General features: G+C 48.2%; 1 protein-coding gene across 8 annotated transcripts in view; it reads right to left on the bottom strand.

The window, feature by feature from the left end:
- Positions 1-930: 930 nt before the first annotated feature.
- S100A1 (S100 calcium binding protein A1) overlaps positions 931-24,406 on the bottom strand; it is a 714,879-nt gene continuing 691,403 nt past the window's right edge. For all 8 annotated transcript variants that reach the window (XM_069218075.1, XM_069218077.1, XM_069218073.1 and 5 more), the window contains one exon: positions 931-1,504. In XM_069218075.1, coding sequence (XP_069074176.1) covers positions 1,352-1,504 — 153 coding nt within the window. In that variant the 3' untranslated portion in view covers positions 931-1,351. The remainder of the gene's footprint in view (positions 1,505-24,406) is intronic.

Here is a 24,406-nt window from a genome sequence, read left to right as displayed (position 1 = left end):
ATACCACGGATAAAAACAACAAACATAGTTCCTGCATTGGTGCTACCTGTACTGTATACACTATGGGGGTCATTCCGAACCTGGCGGTCATGGACCGCCAGGGCCGGGGACGGAGGAAGCACCGCCAACAGGCTGGCGGTGCTTCAGGGGCAATTCTGTCCGCGGCGGTATAGCCACGGTCATAAAAGGGAAACCGGCGGTTTCCCGCCGGTTTTCCCCTGCCCCAGGGAATCCTCCACGGCGGCGCTGCAAGCAGCGCCGCCATGGGGATTCCGACCCCCTTCCCGCCAGCCTGTTCCTGGCGGTTTACACCGCCAGGAAGAGGCTGGCGGGAACGGGTGTCGTGGGGCCCCTGGGGGCCCCTGCAGTGCCCATGCCACTGGCATGGGCACTGCAGGGGCCCCCTAACAGGGCCCCATTAAGATTTTCAGTGTCTGCAAAGCAGACACTGAAAATCGCGACGGGTGCCACTGCACCCGTCGCACACCAGCAAATCCGCCGGCTCCATTTGGAGCCGGCTTCATCGTTGCTGGGGCTTTCCCGCTGGGCGGGCGGGCGGGCGGCCTTTTGGCGGTCGCCCGCCCAGCGGGAAAGTCAGAATGACCGCCGCGGTCATTTGACCACGGTACGGTCTTCTGGCGGGGGAACTTTGGCGGGCGGCCTCCGCCGCCCGCCGAAGTTGGAATGACCCCTATGTGTATTAGAGAAGCTTTCGCTGCTGCTTCCTCTGGTCTGTACATGCTCTCTTTTGAAGCATTCACTGCTACTGCCCATGTCATTACCCTTAGCTTATATTGATGTCTATTGTTGACCAATAAGAACATATATATGAACTTACCTGTCCCAGTACTTGAGAACTGAACGACCTGGGACCTACCCGGTTCCCAGTGCTATAACAAGTTAGCTCAGAAATGTACCAACACCAAAGACTAGATTACTAATGGTTTAATTGAAATACAGGTTTACAGTTTGCACAATCATTATCACACATGGACAGATGTGTGCTAGGCAATATGTTTTTTGCCTTTGTTCTTTTTCACTATTCAGTGCAAGGAATGGTGAGAGGTCTCGCAGGAGCCTTGGTGGCCTGAGACTGAATGGCCTGAAGGAAAATCCAGAGATTTATCAATGGGCTAGTGACAAAAAAGGAAGGAAGCGGTGTGGAGGAGTCAATCACATGTCAATTATAGTCTGAGATGTAACTGACTCACACCCAGGCATCTTGTTGCTTCAGAAACAAATCTTCAGATTTCCCTACAGGCCAGCCGCCTCAATCACTGGATCTCTGTGGGAGCCGCTGGCCATGACTGCAAGGCCACAATCATCCTGGACAACCTGATGTGTTGTCTGCTTAGTCTTCCTCTTCTTCTTCGCTGAAGAAGTTGTTGCAGGCCACGGTCAGTGTTGCCACCATAATGACAAACTCTTGGAAGTCCACCTCGCCATCCCCATTCTCATCCAGCTCCTTGAGGACGGTCTCCACAGAGGACATGTCTTTCTGCGTCTGAAATAGACAGCCACAAAGAGTTAGCTATAGATTCCTCTGTAGGTTACATAGCCTCACTTGGCCAACGTTCAAGCTAGTGTTTCTTAAACTGTGGTCCAGGTACCCCTGGTGTCCGCAAGGCCTCCTGAGAGGGTCAGTGAAAATTAAAAATATTAAAATTAATAAAGTATGTACAAATAAAGAAGCAAATTTGAACCCTCGAAAACATTTTCAGTTTGATTGCAAATTTAACAAAATATTCCAGTGGTTGTTTGGTGCATACATGTTGTTCTATTTTTGTTTATTATTTTCAGGTTGAAATCTTAGCATTAGCTTAGGCTGGGGGGGACTCCAGTTCTCAATAAAGTATATACAAATAAAGACGAAAAATTGACAATTTGAAAACGTTTCCAAATTTGATTGTGAATTAAACTAAATTTTGCAATATTTGGCAATCCGGTCTATACACGTTTTTATGTTATTGTGTATTGTTTTGCGGTTCAAATCATAGAAATTGCTTTGGCTGGGTTCTCAGGTGTCCAATAATAACTCAGTTGGGATTCCTGGATTCCAGGGAGGTCAACAGCAGTCAAAAGATTACGAACCTCTGTTCTAGGCCTTTAGTCAGGCCCAGTAGAAACGACTAACATTTTACTATGTGTGATCCAGGACATATGTTTTGGTACCTTCCTTTTGTCAATCATCAACTAATTGTTCCAGCCATTCCTTTCCTTTTCTGGGGTTATATTCCATTCCTCCTGCCTCTTAATCTTCTTCTGCTTTTGGACACGTTTTCGATGGTTAACTGCAGCTTACTAGTTCGTTTAATTTAGCTACGGGCACTTTTTCCGATATCCATTTCTATCTGTCAATGTCTAGCTACTCATTTTTTGCCTGCATGCGATGTCCCCTTTATAAACCTTGTCCACTAAACGCTGTTTTTGTGCGTGTATGCAGCCAGTTTCCCTATCCGGGCCACGTGTGCCTCTTGTAGTTTGGGTGACACCTCTAAACCTCTTTTTTCTCGGAGTGGGCCGGTAAATCCTTCTGAAGGAGACCCCACTGCACTTTTCTTGGAAACACACAACAGCTTCGCCCGCACTTGGTGTAGTGTCAATGATGGCAGGGGAAACACATTCGGAGAGACACTCCTCTATGTCTAGCATTGGCGCATGGGGAGAGAAGAGTACTGAGCATCTGACACATGCTGCTCAAAGATTGGTTGCACCACAGTCCTCGCTAAATCTACCTAAATCTACCTAGCCAAATCTACCTAGTCCTCACTAAATCTACCTAGATGTGCCTACCGAACAACGTAATAGGAAGTCATTCTCTTGCCTTCTCTTTACAGCATATCTTGTTTCGGCTTATTCCATAGGAAGATATGACACCATCGTTTATATTTTTAATACAGCAGTATGCGTGCTCCCTTTAAAGGCAGGTGTACTTTGACGGCATATAAATCCTCTTTTAATTATAATACATATCCCTCGGGAGACTAATTAATGAAATATACACCACCTTAAAGAATATTGTGCATGAATCGGAAAGGCAACAATACTGGGGGCATTTTTTTAAATTTATTTTTTCTTTTGTTGAGGAGAAACACAGCATACAAAGCAGACAAAGTGACATTCTGTTTCCCTTCACATTATGAATAAGACATCATCAAACAGGCATAATAGGTCATCACAGGTAATAGTCCTTAAATACTGCAACATATTGTGTAGTCATCTAGTTCGTAAATGAGAACATCTAAGTCTAGGAGAGGACTGCATCGACGTAGTCTGCCAAGGGGGGACATAAACTGGGGAAAACAAGGGTAGAAAAGTGCTTGTAGGGTTTGGGCATAATGTGTGATTTTCGGCTTTAAAAGGTGGGGGTGGGGCGGCGTCAGAGCACGTAGGTAAAACGTGACACTAAAAGTAATAGATGGAGGGTAGTGCTGTCGTGAAGGATGATGGATAGCTGATGTGAAACGGCAACATGAGTGGGTGGTGCGGAATAGAGTGGGAGGGTCAGGGGGAGTACTCCAGTATTCCAGGTGAGGTGATGCTGATCGACAGAATAATTCGATATTGCATTTTAATTAATATCGGTTATTTGCTGCACATAAAATAATTGTTCTGTGAGGCAATGTGTCATCACCCATGAACTGGTGAAAGTGGGTTAGCATTGTGGCCCAGTGACTTGAAATGGGACGGTTCCGAAGCCAGCGCATCTCTTCGTCATGGAATGCCTCCTCCTCAGCTTTGCCCCACTTACATAGGACTTCCCAACAACCTTCCAACGGCAGGGGGACGCCAAACGCCTGTGCAGTGTGAGTGAAAATGGCCAGCAAGAGCACTAGAGTCGAAAAATGGGTGCGGACCCTGTGACTCTTCCTGCGTTTAAAAATGCCCAAGGCGCTGGCCCCCCATGGTGTTTAAGTCCGGCAGGTCCGTTACCTCTCGAAGTGCGTCCAATAATGTTGCACCGATGGGCAGGAAGTCCGGCAGGTCCGTTACCTCTCGAAGTGCGGTCCAATAATGTTGCGCCGATGGGCAGGACCACAATATGTGACAGACGTCCACAACCAGGAGGGGACAGCATGGGCAGGTAATATGTGCAGTGGGATAATAGCGGGTCAAACGGGCTGGGGTGAGATATGCCCTGTGTAAAATGTAAAACTGTATATTCTTGACTCGGGAGTTCTGAGAGACTCACTTCAGGTGTGATTTTGCTGTTTCCCATTCCTTGTCCTGCAATGTCCTCCCTATGTCTGCCTCCCACCGTTGTTGAAGAGCGTCAAGAGAAGTGTCAATGGTTTCGCACATGGCCCTATAGCACTGGGTAACATAGTAGCTACCTCTGTCTATTGTGAGTATTGTGCGTAGGACCAGATGTGGAGGTGGTTGAGTTTCCACGACATCCCACAGTGTTTGAGCCGTTATGCATAATTGCTGATAAGTAAGGAACTGTCCAGCGGGAAGAGCGCAGTCCATGATCAGTTGGATGAAGTGGAGGAAATAACCCTCAGTGTATAAATCATCTATGATGTGCAATAAGCTTGAATTCCACTCCACCCGTGTTTATGGTGTATAGTAACCTGGAAAGCGGGGCAGACCTATCAAACGGCTGTTGGGGTCGCAACACTGTTTTCCGCGTGTAAGCCAGCATATGTGAAGCACACATGCCTGTGCTATCTTCACCTGCCAGGGCCAGGGGGAGGAGGACAGCACTTTAGGAAAGAGTAAGTTACGTAATGTGGCTGGTGTGAGGATGCCGCAGGAGTCATTAGCCTCCCCCATGTAGCTTCCTGCCATCCAGCGCGATAACCACTGGAACTGTGCGGCTCAACAGTACACCTCAAAAGAGGGAGCTTCCAACCCACCCCACTCCACTGGGAGTTGCATCATCTTAAGCGCTACCCAAGGGCGCTTTGCTCCTCAAATTAACAAGTTCATTAACATATCTAACTCTCTGAAGAAAGGGCGGGGAGGAACGAGTGGAAGGTTGACAAAACAGTATAGCAGTCTGGGTAGTGCAATCATTTTTATGAGTGCGATTTTGCCCCTGTGAGGGAGTGGGAGAGACTACCAAAAGGCTATCTGCTTGTGGATACCAGCGAGGGCCTTGTGGATAATTCCCTCACATAGATCAGAAGATGAGTGATAAAGGTGAATCCCCAGATACTGGATTGCCTCTGGGCATCACTACAATTGCGTCCCCCCAACAAATATCGCACAGTCTGGAAGTCCAGGGGGTAGGTCGCTGACTTCTCCAGTTCACCAGAAGGCCTGAGACCTCTGCAAAGTCTGTAGGGGTAATGTGTATTGGAGCGAGTGACTGTGTCCTATCTTTGAGGTACATAAGTAAATCATCTGCTTAGAGTGAGACAGCATGGATACAGTCTGACAGGGGAATGCCCCAATCTCGGCTTTCCTCTCAAAGACAAATATCAATTGGTTCCCTTGCTAATGCTAATAGTAAAGGGGACAGTGATCATCCCTGCCTAGTACCCCTCCTAACCGGAAAAGGTGCTGAAGCCAGGGGGCCCAAACACACTCAAGATGATGGGCCTCTATACAGCAGACGAGCATAGGCCAGCGGGCGTTTCCCGATACCCATCGAGGTGAGCACGTGAAACAGGTAGTCCCAAGACAGGGTGTCAAATGCCTTCTCCACATCCAAGATGAGGCAAGCCGCTTGTGGATGGGTTCTCTGCCCTTGATCCTGGACATGGTAGAGGCAGCACATATTTTGCAAGGTACTACCGCCAGGAACAAAACCACTTTGGGCTTTGTATACAAGCATTGATATGATCTAAAAGTATAGACTTGCCAGGATCTTACCAAGAATCTTTTAATTGGCTCCTAGGATGACTGTGGGTTGGCATTATCCCAGCTGAGTTAGGTTTCAGGCTTCAGCACTGACACCATCAGGGACTCCCGGAGAGAGATGGGGAGGATTCCCAATTGAAGGGCCTCCTTGAACGCCTAGGCCAGGTGCGTGGCCAGCCTGGTGGCGAATACAGATTTATTTCTAACGGAAGTCCATCTAAGCTGGGGGTCTTGTCTGTGCTAGAACCTTAATTGTCTGCACCTCTTCTTGTGCTGTGACAGGGGTGTCTAACGCTTCTCTGGTAGCCGCCGGGATGTAGGAGTGTAATGCTAGATAAAAAGTTCTAGATAGTCGCCTGTGGGGTCACACTAGGGTATAGGGACACTGTTGCATAGTATGTAAAGAACTCTTGAAGTATTGCCACCTGTCTGCAGGCCATCTCTCCCAAGATTGCATCTCCATAGTCAGAGTGACAGCCTCATTCTGCCAAACCGGGCAAGCAACCATCCAGCCCTGTCGCTCTCCTTGTGTACTTTTGTGGAGTGTGCCACATAAATAAAGCACTGTAGTTACTCGAGTAGGAAAGCATAAGACTCCTTTGTCTCTATGTACAGGTTTGTACCGTTGATGTCTACGTACGGTGATCATCCCTACTCATCGAGCCAGGCTTCGGTCTCTCCAAGCTCACACGCCAGGGTCTGGTGCACTCCTACTATGTCTTTAATGCAAATAACTCAGAATACTGTTTTGAATGCATCCCACTCAACAGCCCTAGTGGTTGCCGTTGTTTTAGTTTTCCGCGAAGTATTGTTGTATATACAGACCCTGAACATCCCAAAACACTGGATCTTCCAATGTGTCTCGTGGGAGGTGCCATGATGGAATCAGGGGTCATGGAGGTAGCCACATTAGATTTACTAAGTGAACATCATGATCTGAAACCAGTCTGCCTATGTAGTTGGAGTGTTGTGCACCTGGAAGGGGGACTCCGAGCAAAGGAAGAGATCTAGCTGGATGCAGAGTTGATGCAGGTGGAGTTAAAAGAAGGGAAAAGCGCCCCACAATATGGGGGGAGCACGGCCCCTTAGGAATCGGGGCCGCAGTGGCCCGACCCCTTCGCTCTAGTTGTGCGTCGGGCTGGCCAGGTACTTCCGCCCTCACACCTCGCGAGGTGTGGGGGCGGATGTAATTTTAGGAGAACGTGGCGACTGCGACCACCAATCCGGTTCCAGCCGCCACACCCCAGTGGGAGGCTACTTAAGCGCCCCCCCAGAAAGGCTCGGCCTTCTTGGTGGCGCGGCGGCAGATGATCAGGCGGTACAGCGTTGTCGGCGTAGGAAAGGAATGACTCCGGTCCTTGGACTTAGCAGTTGTTACTTCGGCAGAGGAGCACCCGGCCGGAGTGTTAGAGGCCCCATCATCTTCCCGGCTAACCAGGTTTTTGGGGTCCCGCTAAGGCGGCCTGTTTGGCAGGCTGGGCTTAAATCGCGTAAGAGCCTGCGTTCTTCCACGTCCGTTTTAAAAATAATTATGTTTGCAAAGGCTATCTGTGCATTTTCCACAGTAAACTACTTTCAATGAAGTTAAATATTTAAGGGGCATTTGCGCGCTGATTTGGTGACACTATTCACGTGTGGTCTCGTGGCCTGTGCAGCAGGCTGGCCATTGCACGCATAGGTGGCTGGGTTATTTAGCCCTATCTGTGCATTTTCCGTGGTAAACCACTTTCAATTAAGCTAAATACTTGAAGGGCATTTGCGCCCAGATTTGGTGTCAATATTCACATGTGGTCTCGTGGCCTGTGCAGCAGGCCGGCCATTGCAAGCATAGGCGGCTAGGTTATTTAGCGCGTTTTGTCTATGCCGAACATTTCCCCTACATTGCCAGCCCCCCTTCTTTTTAAGTATTGAAGGACACTAGAGCCCTTTTATAGTCGCGCACATAGCTGTTATTTGCTGCGTGGTACAGGCAAGTAAAATAAGCTGCTTGACATTATTCTAAATATAATAGCATGTTATTGATATTTGCTAAAGAAAATAAGCTGTTTTACATTGTTTTAAATACGATAGTGTGTTATTGAATTTTGCTATTTAAACTGCCTTCAATACTCCCTGTGCTTTCTCCTGTGCTTTCTACAGCTGCAAGGTTAATGACATGTTGCTGATAATGATTATTTAAAACTGTTACAGTGCCCCCTGGGCTTTCTAAAGCTGCAAAGTTAATGGCATGTTGTTGTTAATGCTTATTTAAAACCTACAGCTGCACTGTTAATAGCATGCTATGGTTATAGGTTAGATGAGACTGTCACAGTGGTCGCAGAGCTTTCTACAGTTTCAGTGGGTTTTTAAAGCAGGGAGTTCAGGTGGGGGCATTTTTAAAAGCTCGTGCGGATTGTTTGGTTTGTCAAGTGTCATTAAGTCATGGCGTCCGACTGCGTAAGGGCAGGAAAGAGGAAAGGGAGGGACCCAGAATTGTCTCAGCTTTTAAAGCTGGTTTTGGCGAAGCTGGGCTATGGAGATTGTGACAGCGGGGACGCAGCATCTGAGATTGAGGACAATGTTGCTGGAACTAGTCGCCCGCGACGGTCACATGTAGCTCCACTCGTGGCGTTTCCCCCAGTGAAGCGTAGAAATAAAAGACAGGTTGCAGACGCGCAGCAACCATTGTCTTCTTCAGCAGCTATTATACTCCCGAGCAGTCCCCTATCCCTGACACTTCACTAACATCCCTGAGCGCTACTTCTGAGCATCACTCAGGAGGGGATAATACAGTACCTGCACCGGTGCTAGGGGTGGCAGCTATGTTAGCAGACATCCGAAAGTCATTGGCAAATCTAGCAGTGCCTTCTGTGGTGCCAGTATTCCAACCGTCACCCCAAGCCCAGGCTGCAGTGCCAGCAACACCTCCCCCAGTTGTGCAAACGCAGGCCTGCCCTACCCCGCGGGTAACCACGCAGGCCCCGACCGCGCAAGCATTGCTGGCGGTGTCTCAGTTATTAGTTAATATTAATACCTTAGCAACTCCCCCCCCTACAACTCCTTGGACCACGAATGATTCTCTGCAGAACTCAGTGTCAGAGCTTAAATGTCAGGTGGAGGCATTGGCAGTGGCGCGTAGTGTTCCCCCATTATAGGTGGGAGCTGTGGGCCCTGGTGGCATGCCGGCACTGGGCGCGCTGCCTCCTGCTACTCCTTTGGAAAAGAGTAAGGTTGCTGAAATGAGCAACAAGTCATCTAAGGGTAGTACATCAGCAGAAGGGGCAGGGCTAGACACACTATTTTCAAGACCAGGTAAGCTCGCTGCTCATGTTGGTGCAGAGGTTAAAGAAAAGATTTGGAAGGGGGAATTTGTGGACATTTTTACTCTTATCAGGGCAAAAGGAAGGGAGGTGGAAACCAAAGATAAGGAGGTGAAGGCATCATCATCTGGTGACAAAAAACCCAAGGTGGAAGAAAGTATTACTAATTGGTTGTTTGGTTTCAATGTTTTTATGTCTGTCCTGCTTGAAAAGAAACCGGAGTTGGGTATTTCCATGATTTGTTATGCAGACAAAATATTAAGAGCACACCACATCTACGGAGGGAACTCCTGGTTGGAGTATGACAAAGAATTCAGGTGGGCAAAGGTGGAGGACCCAACAATTGGTTGGGACCAGACTGAAGTGAAAATTTGGTTGGAGTGTGTGAATAGCAAATTACCCAGGAAGCAGCCCTTTCGTTCACAATACCCCAGCGATAAAAAAGGGTAATGTTAGGCGTTTAATAGAAAAATATGTATGCGCCCCCTGGGTCATGCAAATTCAGATACACCTGCTCTTTTTGCGGACATCCTTCCCACCCAGAGTTTAAGTGCATTAAAAAATCCAGGGAAAAAAGTCAAAGACGGGAGTAAGCCCGGTAATTAAATCAACTTTGCCATCACCCATAAAGATTGACGCATTACTCCCATGGTTGCAGGATTACCTAGTTAAAGAGTCAGTAGAATTACTAGTTAAGGGCTTCTCGCTGGGCTTTAAGATCCCTGCCGTCAGGGTACCCCCTTTAGAACATTGTAGGAATTTAGTGTCTGCTTTAAGAAAACCCGGGAGAGGTGGCAAAAATAGATTGAGAAGGCGTGGGCACTGGGTAGGTTGGCAGACCCTTTTCCTTCCCCCCTACAACGGATTTTGTTTGTTCCCCTTTGGGGGTAGTTCCCAAAAAGGAGCCAGGCCAGTTCAGGTTAATTCATCATCTGTCTGCTCCTCTGGGTTCATCTGTGAATGAGGCTATCGACCCTCAACTCTGCTCAGTCCACTATGTGACTGTTGACCAGGCCCTGGCGAAGTTGAGGGCTTTAGGGTAGGGTGCTTTGTTAGCAAAAACAGAAATTGAATCGGCTTTCAGGCTTCTCCCAGTCCACCCTGATGACTACCATTTACTAGGATTCCAATTTAAAGGGGTTACTTCTACGATAAATGCATGCCCATGGGTTGAGCAGTTTAGCACCTTACTGCAGTGGATCTTTACCAGACGAACCGGTCACAAAGATGTGATACATTACTTGGATGAATTTTTGGTACTGGGCCCGCGGTCGGCGAAGTGCTTGTGGGCTCTTCAGGCCTTGACTGCTATGTTCAAGGAATTTGGGGTCCCACTGGCCCCGGACAAAACAGAAGGCCCTTCTACTTGCATTACCTTCCTAGGGATTGAGATAGATTCAGTGGCTGGGGAGTGTCGCCTGCCTGCAGAGAAGTTACGGGTATTTAAAAAGTCCATCAGAGTTTTGTTGTCAGAGAAAAAAGTTACCTTTCACCAGTTGCAGGTCCTGGTGGGACAGCTGAATTTCGATTTGAGGTTTATTCCCATGGCTTGCCCCTTTTCCAGGTCCATCACTAGGTCTATGGCTGGTTTGACCGAGAAACACCATCACACTAGACTGTCACTGGAAGTTAGGGATGACTTAAGGGCATGGGATGTATTTTTACAGGACTTTAACGGGGCAGTAATTTGGTCTCACTTTCCAGTTCCTAGCCCCACTCTAGGGTTATGCACTGATGCAGCGGGCAGTGTAGGCTTTGGCGCCATCCTGGGCACTTCCTGGTGCAGAGCTGATTGGCAGTAGATTGGGTCAGCAAGGGAGTAACTAAGAATATAGATTTTTTAGAGCTGTTCCCTATAATTGTCATCGTCACCATTTGGGACGGGAAATTTAAGGACAGGTCAGTGGTCTTCTGGTCTGACAACATGGCTGTGGTAGAGGTGATCAATAGACAAAAGGCTACATGTAGAATGGTACTCTGCCTCCCTAAACACTTGGGGGGTGATTCTGATATTGGCGGGCGGCGGGAGCCGCCCGCCAAGCGGGAACCGCCAGAAGACCGTACCGCGGTCGAAAGACCGCGGCGGTCATTCTGGGTTTCCCACTGGGCTGGCGGGCGACCGCCAAAAGGCCGCCCGCCAGCCCAGTGGGAAACAGCCTTCCCACGAGGACGCCGGCTCAGAATTGAGCCGGCGGAGTGGGAAGGTGCGACGGGTGCAGTGGCACCCGTCCCGTATTTCAGTGTCTGCATAGCAGACACTGAAATACTTTGTGGGGCCCTCTTACGGGGGCCCCTGCAGTGCCCATGCCATTGGCATGGGCACTGCAGGGGCCCCCAGGGGCCCCGCGGCACCCCCTACCGCCATCCTGTTCCTGGCGGGAGACCCGCCAGGAACAGGATGGCGGTCATGGCGGCGGAGCGCACTCCGCCGCCATGGAGGATTCTCGAGGGCAGCGGAAAGTCGGCGGTACACCGCCGACTTTCCGTTTCTGGCCGCGGCTGAACCGCCGCGGTCAGAATGCCCAGCGGTGCACCGCCAGCCTGTTGGCGGTGCTACCGCGGTCATTCGCCCTGGCGGTTTTTACCGCCAGGGTTAGAATGACCTCCTTGGTGTTGACTTGCTTGAAGCTAAATATTACTTTGCGTGCAAAGCATGTCCCGGGGGTTCATAACAATGCTGCTGATGCTCTATCTCGCTCATTGATGCAGGATTTTCTGAGGTTTCACCCCCAGGCGGCGGAGAAGTTAACGGAGTTCCCAGCATCTCTGTGGAAAATTGGTGTCCCGCCCTCCCAGCTCTAGTAGCAACATCTCTAGCCGCTCGTACGAAGGGGGCATACGAAGGGGGCGTACGAGAGAGCTTTTCAACAATACAGACATTACTTGACGTCTCAGCAAATTTCAGACTGGTTTTCTACAAAGGCTATCTGTGCATTTTTACAACATTTGAGAGATAGGGGTTTACCTGGCCACCATTTGTTTCTTCGCGAGACTCCAGAATCAAGAGTCCCAGTTAAACACCTTTATAATTAAGCGGGCGGTGGCTGGGTGGGCTAGAGTAGAAGGTCCTAAGTGAGACACTAGGCGCCCCTTAATTGCATTTTTACTGGGGAAGCTATTGAGCAGAATTCCCTTGGTGTGTTCCTTGCCATTTGAGGCAGCATTATTCACAGCAGTATTCTCTGTGGCCTTTTATGGCGCATTTCGCATTAGTGAACAAGTAGGCACTTCCAGGGGTGACCACTCAGGCGGACTCCAGCGGGCAGATGTGCAGCCCAGTCCAGAGTTTGTAACAATACAGCTGCATAAGTCCAAAACGGATCAGCTCACTAAGGGTGCACGCATTACACTCAGCGCGGCTCACGGTTCTCCTTTATGCCCAGTGGGTCACTTGAAAGCTTACCTGTTGGTCCGCCCGTCCGCAGGGTCTCCCGCACTTTTTCTACATGCAAATGGGGAATGCCTATCATGCTACCAAATCTCTGAGGTCTTGAAGGTTACACTTAGGGCAGCAGGGGTCGACCTGCTTGGATACTCGCCCCATTGATTCAGGATTGGTGCAGCTACGTTAGCGGCCAGCGCAAAGTTGTCAGTAGCCGTTGTGAAATCCATCGGGAGATGGTCATCTAATTGTTATAAGCGTTTCATTAGGCCTGAATTGGTATGATCGGTGTTCCCTCGCTCTACATCAGGTAAGTTAAGTGTGGATTTCTATTTCAATTTTCTTTCATTACAGTTCGATGGCGCCACATGTGGTTTGCATCTTAGGACATTTGTTTGTTCGGTGGGCGGCCTACAGGTTGCAACAGCTCCGTAAGCCTAATCAGGCAGCAAGCCAAGTCGTGGCCTTTCGATGGTGTGGGGTTGGCGGAATGGGAATCACACAGCTTCAACAACTCGTCGCTTTGGCTAGAAGATATGAGGGACTTCAGTTCCCGGATCTCATTATTATTCATCTGGGAGGAGGCAATGACTTGGTGCGTATGGGCGGCAAGGCACTCAGGGAAGCAATCTTTCTGGAAATTATCAAATTATCTAAACAATTTCTGAACGCGGCCATTGCTTGGTCATATATGGTGCCTCGCCGCAAGTGGGGCCCAGACATTAAATCAAGGACAATCAATGTGTCAGTTCGGAGGCTCAACGCGGAGATGGCCAAACAATGCCCGGGTCACGGATGCTTATGGAACATTCCGCATAAACTTTTGAAGGGTCCTGATATGTTCCACAGGGATATGGTGCACTTGTCAGATGCAGGTACAGACCAATTTATTTCAGATATGTGGTACTTCTCTCGCAGTTTGTTTGCGGGTGGGGAGAGCGAAGGACCTTTGGGACCCCGGTCACCCTCGTGGCGGGAGAAGAAGTACTAAAGTAACCAGAAGCAACAGAGGGGTCCCAAGGCTGGGGCCCCGGGTTAAAACTAGAGATAGGATCCTGAAGTCCTGAACCAACCTGCGGATGTTCACACCAGAATAGGGGGTAGGGAGCCCAGATCGCTGGGGTGGCCATGGGGCTTCCGCTCCTGGCCGCCCGTTACACCCCTTGGCAGAATGGTATTTGGAGAGGGGGCGGAACCCTGAGCGTGTGGGCAAGGAACGGTGAAGTCAGGGGAGCCACCCCCCTAGGGATACAGGTGAGGTACGGTTCACTTGTGTGGTCCAAGGGAGGTTCAGGACCGGAAGGGATCCTGTCACAAGGATTTATGGTTACAGATTAAATTTTATGAATAATGTTATTGTTTTGAAGTTTCCTTGAAGTGATTTATGGCTAAAACGTGTGTTATGAAATTAACAAGTTAAAAGATCAAATAAAACTTCTTCCAACAAATGAGTTTGTCGGTCTGCGTATAGCCGGTGTTGGGGTGAGGGCCTGCTGGTGGTCTCCGAGTTCTATAGATCCTGGTAGCAGGGTGCAGTGATCGTCATGCGTCTGCAAGTGACCAGTGACGGATCCATGCGTGAAAACATATAGCCTGACGGCCTCACCCAGACCAGGGTTTCCTGTGCATAGGCCGAGTATGTTGTGGCATGCAGTATTCACCGCTATTGTTAGGGTAATTGTTTAGGTTCTGCTGATGTAGTGTGTGAATCTTGGAGAAACACTAAATTTGCCTTTTGCATCGTACATAAGAATATACTGTGTAGCGTTTCCTCACTGTATGCATTACCCGAACATTAAGTGTAAGAAACCGGACAGTCATTGAAGACATCACATACATGGTAGTATGGGGGGGGGGATTGAATCCGTGGGGACGGATGAGAATGGGATATATTTCTGGTTTTGACAGCATCAGTACTACTCGTAAGAATTATATGTGTGCACTTGCTGACCTCCATACTAAACATGTGAAAATCAAGCCAGAGGAAGTGGCACGTAGAAACGCGTAAAGAACAACTAAAAGAGCGCTCCGCAATGGGGGGGAGCACCCAAAATGTCAGAATTTACATTCTCTGTTGCTAGACGGGGATGTGGCACTGTGTGAAGTACGGACCACAAGGCTCGAGCGCCCTATGGGTCAATATTGTGGGCGTCTGGCCCAGTATGGCTGGTAGTGCTAGTGACCCAGGGAGGAGCACCATGAATATAAGTGTGTAGAGAACTCAGTATGATGTTGGTGTCAAACAATTAGTAAAGTGGCATAACATAATGACAGGAGGGTGCAAACTTCCCCTTTCCTCCCAACCACAGCAAGACAGGGCACATCTCAAAATATTCAATTTAACGGGTCAGAAAAGGATACTGGGATTATACTAGGCAGTCCACTGTCTGTGGGGTGACTGTAGGGAGGGACTGTGAGTCCCGGTGGGTATCATCTGAGCCTGCTGAGTCCTCATCTGACGTGAAGTTGTGTGGTCCAAAGTCTCCATCTGAGTAAGCAGCCATGGATCACAGATTGGGCCGTTGCCTCCAGCGCTCTCATATGGTCTTTGATTATTTGTGCAAGGTCAGGACATGTATGGGGTGGGGCTCAAACTGTGTTAGTTTCCTTTGCCTTGCCCCTACGATGACGCCAGGATCGCGCCGAGTCTGAAGAGGTATCAGGAGAGTGCATGGTGGTTCCGCCATCCCACTGGTCCAACCAGCCCCATGCCTCTTTAGAATCTATGAGGAAGAAGATCTTTTCATTGGCAATTATTTTCAATTGAGCAAGGAATAGCAATGAATATTGCAGGTCCACTTGTCTAAGGTGACACTTCACAGCCAAGAATGACGTGTGCTGCTGTTATATGAGTTGTGTATAGTGTGGGGAGAACATTATGGCCTTGTTTTCCAGTTGGAGTAGTGCTGCCTGTCATGCTGCTCATACTGTAGTATAATGTCTCTGTCGTGAAATTGTAGCAATTTGGCCAGCAGGGGCTGTAGGGATGCCCCTAGGGAGGGGGGAAAAGCGACAGAACCATGTGGGTTGTCCCCAGGGTGTAGAAGGGGGTAAGGTCTACTGTTGTTGTAAATGTTTTGAACCAGTTTTCAAGGAAGGACTGGGCAGTCCCTGCCTTGCCCTCTCCTGAAGACCCAGTTTTTTAATGTTACTCCTCCAGGAGCGTCGCTTGGCATCGTCAGACCGCGCCTCAAGCCCTGTACCCTTATGCGTAGCTCCTAGATCGCTGCGTGGTGTTCCGTTACTTGAGGTTGTATCTCAGCTAGTGTCTTTTTCCCCATTTGAGACCTTTTCTACTAGTTTGCGGTGATCGCCTCATAAAAAACTGGGGGCCTGATTTATATTTCAGCAGAAGGGTCACTCCGTCAAAACAGTGACGGATATCCCATTAGCCAAAATATAAATCTCACAGGAGATAATGGAATTTATATTTCGGAGGACAGGATATCCGTCACCGTTGTAACGGAGTTCGCCGTTCGTCAACATCTAAACCAGGCCAAAATTCAGTGGCCAGCATTCCCAGTGGGGTCTCCATTGATACTACTGAGTGCTCAATAACAGCCAAAACCTGGCTCAATTTGGCAGACATGGTAGGTGCTGCAGAGGCTTCCAGGGCTGGGGTGACTGGGAGAGCAGAGGATGTTGGGTCCATTGATGCAGGTGGGTGGCGGAGGGTCTGCTAGGCAAGGTTGGCCGTGTCTTGCAGAGGGAGAAGCAAAACCAAGAATCAGGGGAGTGCAGCAGTCTGGGCCCAGCACACAGCGCATACCTGCGGTGAAGAGGAGTCCAATTGGAAGTGGGTAATTACCCTGTGCCCTCCTATGCTCCACGGGGCTTCTGTGTCATGAATTTCTAAGGCACCCCAGGGACCAATTGCATACACCAGAGTCTGGCATGTAGCCCCACAGCAGTAGGGTCCTCGGTTCTCATAGAAGGAGGCCGAGGGACTGTTGGGCACTGCATGGGCCCCTGGAACACTGGCAGTGCCCCTGAAATGCAGTCCTGTTCGGCGATGTTAGATGTGCCCAGGTCACGGTTTCCTCTTCGCACCACAATCCATGCTCAGAGCTGTTTGGTGCTCCAATGTGGTGCACGCTGGTGGACGAGGCAACGATGTAGGTCTCGCAGGACACATAGAAGCATCGAGCCCGGCAGCTCGCTCAGGGTGATCTGGATGTGGGGTCGTAGTGCCCTCTTTCAGACTGCTGTGCCCCATTGCAGCAGTGCTGCAGTCTCAGAGGGTAATGCGGGGCGAACTGTTGGCCTGTTGCAAGGATTAAGTATGATTGTGTGGGCCTTGAGACGAAGCAAGTTCAGTTTGTGTCCACCATGTTAGGCAGCTCGGCCACAACTCCACCATGGACATGGTTAATGAGATCAAGTCGCCTTCATGTGGACAATTAAGACGTTTGTCAGTGATGGATAGGTCCACGTTAAAATTAAAGTTAACCACAATTAATCCAAATGTGGACTATCTATATAGTGGCTATCTTGAAAATTCAATGTGGCTATCCTTGTTTCAGACAACTGAATAAGGTATAGGATCGTCTAGTAATGCTTTTGCGGCCATGCCTTCGTTAGGCACACTCACTGAAGGGGAAAGTGTTGGGGATGGATTATGAGTCTGAAATGCCAATGCCAGTAAATATTTATAATAATTTGGGTAAATTATTAAAATGGCCAGTTCTGATCCATGGCACCAAGTCAATAAAAGTCAAAATATCCCTCTATAGCTGTGCACAAATAGATGTGGATGTAACACAAGTTTGTTCATATGGAACTAAATTCCTTTGTACTGCGGTTTTCCACATTTGAAATAAACAGTGCTCTTCTAAATATAGGCCTGGCATATACTCCCATTATCACTACCAATTTGTATACTGTAAAGTGTGTTGTTATTATGAGCATTACATAAAATACCCCTGGGTGCCTGCTCATTTTCGTCCACTATTGCTACTGCAATGAAGCATACAAGAGAGTGATAGATGGAATCTGTGAATTAATCTCAGCTATTGTTAATTGCTCGCCGGCATCCCAGAGCATAATTTTTTTGCCCACTAAGCCACCTCAAATGAGACCGAGCCTGTCATGGAACTCCTCCAATACGAAGAACTCAGCCCGAATTGCTATGCTAGGTCCTCAATGAACCGGAACAGAAGCAATCCAAGACCAGTTTCTATCCCAGTTACTTTAGTTCTCCTCGGCTCCCTTTCACTTCTTACTTACTTTCTGTTAATCTTCCAGTTTTAGAACTTTTCATTTTATAGTGACTTATTTATATCAAGTATGCATTGGTGTTGTATGTCTGCTTTGCATGCTAACATTAATAAAATATATTAAGCTGAAAATTGACTCCAGGGGTCAGAGTCGAGCAAATATTGAACATCAAAACAACACCTAGCAGCTGCTTTGCTTACAAATCCAAAAGTGTATAAGAAAACAAGTTACTTACCTGTAACTACAGTTATCCAGTATTGGTATCTTTCATAAATTCACATGCTTGAATCATCCCCGTCGTCGAAGTGGGAGTCCCACGGTACATAAAATAGCAATAAATAATAAAAAAAAATGTTTTGCCATAGGCTATAATGGAGCCAGAGCTTGCTCATATAGCCTATCCATGTCCTTTTGTGAAAGGACCCAAACCTGCCTGCTGTCCAATCAGGCACCAGCACCCTCTAGAACCTTCTCCAGAGAAGCTCCCTTCCTCAGATTTTCCAGCACGAGAGTGAAAAATTAAAACCTGAGAGGAAATGCGAGCATCAAAGGGGAGGCGGGTGGGTCGCATGTGAATTTATGAAAGATACCAATACTGGATAACTGTAGTTACAGGTAAGTAACTTGTTTTCTTATCCAGTATTGGATCTTTCATGAATTCACATGCTTGAATCTGAATAGACAGCAGTATGGTTGATAAACATTGTATCCAGCGTGGGTGGAGGGTGCGAGCATGAAGACCCTCTATCTCAAATATAAATAATAATAATCATAATAATAATAACAATCATAGAAAACTCATACATTTCTGACCGTGAGTTACAAAGGAATACAGATACTTTAAGTACGTGTATATATATATATATATATATATATATATAAATAATTCATGTACATGCATACACATTCATAAGTACATACATACACTTTACATATTCACATGGAATCATAATAGAAAAATGGTTATTTGTATCTCAAACCATATGACTATGACTAAGGAAAAGTCTCACCTTAATGAAAGAGATGGCGTAGCACAGCTTGTCCTACTAGAGAGTCTGTTCTTTGTGATGACTCCAAACAATAGTGCTGCGTAAAGGAGTGCGTAGTTTTCCATGTCGCAGCCTGGCAATTTTTTTCAAGGGCAATACCTTGAAACAAAGCAGCCGATGTGGAGACTGCTCTTGTGGAGTGGGCTCTCGGGCGCCTAGTCAAGGGTTTTCCTGCCTTGGTGTGACAAAATTGGATTGTTGAAGAAATCCATCGGGCTATAGTGGCCTTGGTTACTCCTGTTCCCTGACGTCCCAGAGAATAAGATACTATGAGTTGGTCTGATTTCCTGATGTGCTTGGTACTTTGCAGGTAAAATTTTAGGCATTGTTTAATGTCCAAAGAATGGAGAGTTCTCTCTGCTATCGTAGTAGGGTTTGGAAAAAAGGTTCATAGAATAACGGGTTCATTGAGGTGGAACGAAGATGGAACTTTGGGAATATATTTGGGATTGGTTTGGAGCATAACGAAATCCTCAGAAAAAACTAAAAAGGGTTCTTTAGTAGTGAACGCCTGTATATCACTGACTCTTCTGGTAGAGGTGAGAGCGAGCAAGGTTGACACTTTCCAGGAGATGTACTTGAGTTCAGCTCTATGGATGGGTTCAAAAGGGGCTTTCATGAGGTGGGAGAGAACAATATTAAGGTGCCACTCTGGCAGAGGTAAGCGTACCAGAGGAAAGGTGCGGAACAGCCCTTTCATAAACTGTTTGATGACTCTGGTTGAACCAATAGACGGCATGTTAGCAGATCGTCTGTAAGAGGCTATAGCTGCTAGGTGAATCTTGACTGATGCATAGGAAAGACCAGCTTTGGAAAGGGAGAGCAGGTAAGGAAGAATTTGCTCAGGATTGATTTGAAATGGGTGAAAATTGTTCTGAGAACACCAAACACAGAACCTCTTCCATTTTAGTTTGTATGTCTTGTTTGTGCTCTCTGCTCGTGCTTTAGATAATATGAGCCTACATTCTTGGTCGATGTTCATATCTTGGAACTCTCTGAACTCAGGAGCCAAGCATGCAAGTGCAGTGAAGTTGGGTCGGGATGTAAGATGAGACCCTGATTCTTCGATAGAAGATTGTGGTTGCAAGGGAGACGGACTGGATTGGCTATTGACCGGAGGAGGAGCTCCGTGTACCAGTACTGCCTCGGCCACTTGGGGGCTATGAGAATGATCTTGCAGCATTCGGTCTTCATTTTCCTGAGGAGTCTGGGAATCAGTGGAATGGGGGAAAAGCGTATGCAAAGATCCCGGACCATCTTATCAAAAGAGCATTTCCCCACAACCCCGGGAGTGGGTATCGACTGGCGTAAAACTGGCATTTGGCGTTCAGATTGGTGGCGAACAGGTCTAGGATCGGCCGACCCCATCGTTGGAAAATGCTCTTGAGTATGGTCTGGTTGAGTTCCCACTCGTGACAGTTGTCGTCTGTCCTGCTGAGAGAGTCCGCTAGAGCATTGTTGACCCCCGCCAGGTGCTCTGCCCTGAGGCGGACGTTGTTCCGTGTGAGCCAGTTCCAGAGAGACTGAGCTTCCCTTGAGAGGGAGAGGGATCTTGTTCCTCCCTGCTTGTTGATGTAGAACATGCTTGTTGTGTTGTCTGTTCTGACTAACACTGATGATCCTGCGATGCGTGGCAGAAAAGCTTTGAGCGTAAGATGAATCGCCTTCAGTTCTAACAGATTTATGTGCATCTCTTTTTGGAGCTTGGACCATCTGCCTTAAATGCGCATGTCCTGTAAGTGGCCTCCCCATCCTTCCAAGGAGGCGTCCGTGGTGATAACGAAATCTGCTATTGGTGCCAGAAAGGTTAGACCGTGGGAGAGGTGGTTGATGTGAGACCACCATTCTAACGTCTGCCGAATCCTTGGTGTGATAGTTATTAAGTCGTCGAAGGATCCTTGTGACTGGGTCCATTGAAGTTGTAGTTCTTCTTGTAGAGGCCTCATTTTGAGTCTTGCCAGCGGTACTAGGACTATGGCCGAGGAAATCATGCCCAGAAGCGATTTGAATAGTCGTACTGAAACAAACTTTCTTGCGGAGATTGTGACAGCCAATTGGGTCAGCTTCTGCTGCCTTGCTAGGGTAAGATATGCCTTGTTTTGGATAGTGTCCAATTCTGCTCCCAGGAAAACTCTCCTGTGTGCGGGAAACATGACTGACTTTTGTAGGTTCACTGTTAGACCCAAACTGTTGAATAGTCTTAGGCAGGCATCTGTGGCTTTTGAGGCTAGTAGAGATGACGGAGCTTTTATGAGCCAGTCGTCCAGGTAAGGGTACACCTGGAAACCCTTGCTTCTGAGGGAGGCTGCGACTGGGGCAAGGCATTTCGTGAAGATTCTCGGAGCTGATCTGAGGCCAAATGGCAGGACTCTGAATTGATAATGGGCACCGGCTACTGTAAAACTGAGATATTTGCAATGTTTTTGGTGTATTGGAACGTGGAAGTAGGCGTCCTGGAGATCTAAAGTTGTCATAAAATCTCCAGGATTCAAGAGGTGCAAGATATTTGACAGTGTGATCATCCTGAAGGATTGTTTCCGAAGGAACTTGTTGAGTTTCCTGAGGTCTAATATAGGACGCCACTCTCCTGACTTCTTCCTTATGACGAAAAAAAGGGAGTAGAATCCGAGACCCCGTTGCTGCAGAGGAACTGTCTCTATAGCCCCTTTGGCCAGAAGGCTGAAGACTTCCGCTTGAAGCAGACGAAGGTGGAGAGAGCTGCCTGATGTTGGTGGATGAAGCGGTGGCTTTTGTGTGAACTCCAGGGTATGACCTCTTGTCACTATATCCAGCACCCACTTGTCTGATGTTATCTTCTTCCACTCTTGGATGAAGTTGGAAATGTTTGCTCCTATTTATTGATGTTGCGGGCATTGAGAGAGCATAGCCGGTTCCTGTGGAAGATCATTGCTTTCTGGGTTGATCTCTGGATTGTGAACCCTGCCTTCGTTTCCCTCCTTGTCTGGTATAGGAGGCAGTCGATGATTGCCTGTACTGCTAGTGGTATGAAGGCCTGTACTGGGATTGCTGGTATTGTCTATGAAAGGAACCTCGAAATGAGGTGAAACCTCTCCCTCTAGCCCCTCGAAAGGGCTGCTTCCTGTACTGCAGGGTACTCAGGGACTTGGCCGTGTCTGTGTCCGTCTTAATGGTTTGAAGTGCGTCATCCACATGTTTGCCAAACAAAGATTCCCCATCGTAAGGCATGTCTAGAATTCGGGACTGCACTTCTGGTCTGAAAGATGTGGCCTTGAGCCAACCTTGTCGTCGTAAGACAGCGGCACCCGCTAGTTGGCGGAAACCAGTAGAGGCTATGTCCAGAGCGCAGTCAATAATCTCTTCCGACGCATGCTCACCTTCCTGTAGGATCTTTCGTGCCTCTTCTTGCTTATTTTCTGGGATGAGGTCCAGGAAAGGTTGCATGTCGGACCACATTTGACGATCATATCGGCCTAAAATTGTTAATGAATTTGCTGCCCTGACAGTGATTGCAGACATGGAGGAGAATCTCTTGCCTTTATTATCCAGTCTGCGACCTTCCTTGTCTGGAGGAGTGGAGATAGGCGTTGATGGATTTTTGGAGCATCTTTGAGCAGCCTGTGAGATGACCGAATCAGGCTTTGGATGGCCAGTAAGGCATGCCGGAGAATCTTGGGTTGCCTTATATTTTTTATCCAGTTTTTGTGGAACTGGAGGAACCGTAGCCGGATTCCGCATAATTTTTGTGCCCTCGCTCCATATGTAATCAATAATCGGAATGGACCGTACCGACTTCCGTGATTGTTCTTTGAAATCATGCAGGAAACATTCCGATTGGGAGACAGATGTTGGTAGGTGGAAACGTACTGCGGCTCTGTCCATAAGATTATGGAAATCACCTATGTCCTCGGGCGGAGAATCAGAGGGGCGAGGAGGTGGTGGAGAAGGAGTGGGGGCCAAGTAATCATCCCATTCCTCGGTAGGATGTTGTGGAGTGGAAATTTCTCCTTCTTCTTGTTGTTCTTCCCCTGAAGTGGAACCTTCATCTCTGGGGGGTGCAGCTAACACCGAAAGTGATGTTGATCTTGGAGTAGCTGGAGGAGGAGGAGCATTAACTGGCGTCACCGTAGAGACCGGCGCCGGTGGTTGACCTTCCACTGGAAACCTTCTCCTATAATCCTGAAGCATGGATTGTAAATCCTGGATTAAGGAGGAAGGCATTTGTACGGTGTCTCTGTGTTGAGGCTCTCGTGTTTCATAGTATTGGTCCTGATGAGAGTAGTATGGTTGATACTGTTCATACTCATCCTCTTCATCGTCATCTTGGTATTTGACATGGAGCTGCGAAGGGCTATGTGCATCTCCGAAAGGACCTTCGTCCGATTCCTCCCAGTCAAGAAGATGACTGGGTAGTAAAGCCGACACCTTGTTTGGAGATGTGTCGGTTGGATAAATGTCCTGTGCAGGTAGATTTCTGATGCTGACCATGGCTCGGAGATCTGGAGACCTGGAAGAGGTAGGAGTGGCCTCAACCTGTCTATTAGGCATCACTGCTGTCGATGGCGTGAAAGTTGATGCAGCCGTGGATGGTATAGATTTTTCCGTCGACGAGACCGCTTCGTCGACGGTGGCGTCGCCGACGATGGTTTCGCCAACGATGATGTCGCCGACGATGGTCTCGCCGACAATGGTTTAGTCGACGGTAGTGTCGTCGATGGTAGTATCGTCGACGGTAGTGTCGTCGACAGTAGTTTCTTTGACCCCGTCGATGGCGATAGCGACGATGAGAATGGCGTCGCTGAAGTTATAGTCGACGGGGCAGTCGTCGACGGTGCCGATGGAGTCTGGAGAGAGAGAGGGGATCGGATCCCTTACCGTCGATGTTAAGGTCGTCGACGCTGACGACGGTCTCGTCGACGATGAAGTGGAGACGGTAGATGTAGGTACCGTCGTCGTCGTCACGGTCGTCGACGGTGTTGTCGTCGTTGATCTAATTTTTAGAGTAATTTTTCCAGAAGTGGAAGGCTCTGAAGAAGGAGATAGATGGTAGGACTCCTTCTTTTGAAGAGGAGAGGAAGGCTCAGAGGAGACTGAAGTCTGTAAGCCCTTCCCATGATGAGATTTCTGCTTCTTCCTGGATTTCTCTATGTGGCCTAGGTCCTCAGATCTGGACCTTTTATGTGGCCTCTCTGACCCACTCTCCTCACCTGAAGTACAGGATTTGGCCTGTAACCATGTCAGGAGCCTGCCCTCACGGTCTCTGAGGGTCTTGTGGAGAAGGTGCGACATATTTTGCAGTCCTTAACCTGATGTTGTGGGTAGAGACAGTACAAACAGTCTTTATGTGGCTCATCCACATGGAGCCTTTTCTTCCCACAGGTCTTGCAAGGGCGGAAAAGGCCTTTTCTAGAAGAATCTGACATATTTGAAGCTTTCTTGAGAGAAAATCTCTGAAGTAGAAGAAAAACTGAGCAGAGCTCAGGGAGACTCCCTTCACACGACGTGCAGTAGAACATCTGAGGAAGGGAGCTTCTCTGGAGAAGGTTCTAGAGGGTGCTGGTGCCTGATTGGACAGCAGGCAGGTTTGGGTCCTTTCACAAAAGGACATGGATAGGCTATATGAGCAAGCTCTGGCTCCATTATAGCCTATGGCCAAAAAAAAATATTTATTA

Source organism: Pleurodeles waltl, chromosome 12 (assembly GCF_031143425.1).
Source record: "Pleurodeles waltl isolate 20211129_DDA chromosome 12, aPleWal1.hap1.20221129, whole genome shotgun sequence".
NCBI lineage: Eukaryota > Metazoa > Chordata > Amphibia > Caudata > Salamandridae > Pleurodeles > Pleurodeles waltl.
Note: the sequence above shows the minus strand (reverse complement) of the source record. Positions and strands in the feature narration are given on the sequence as shown.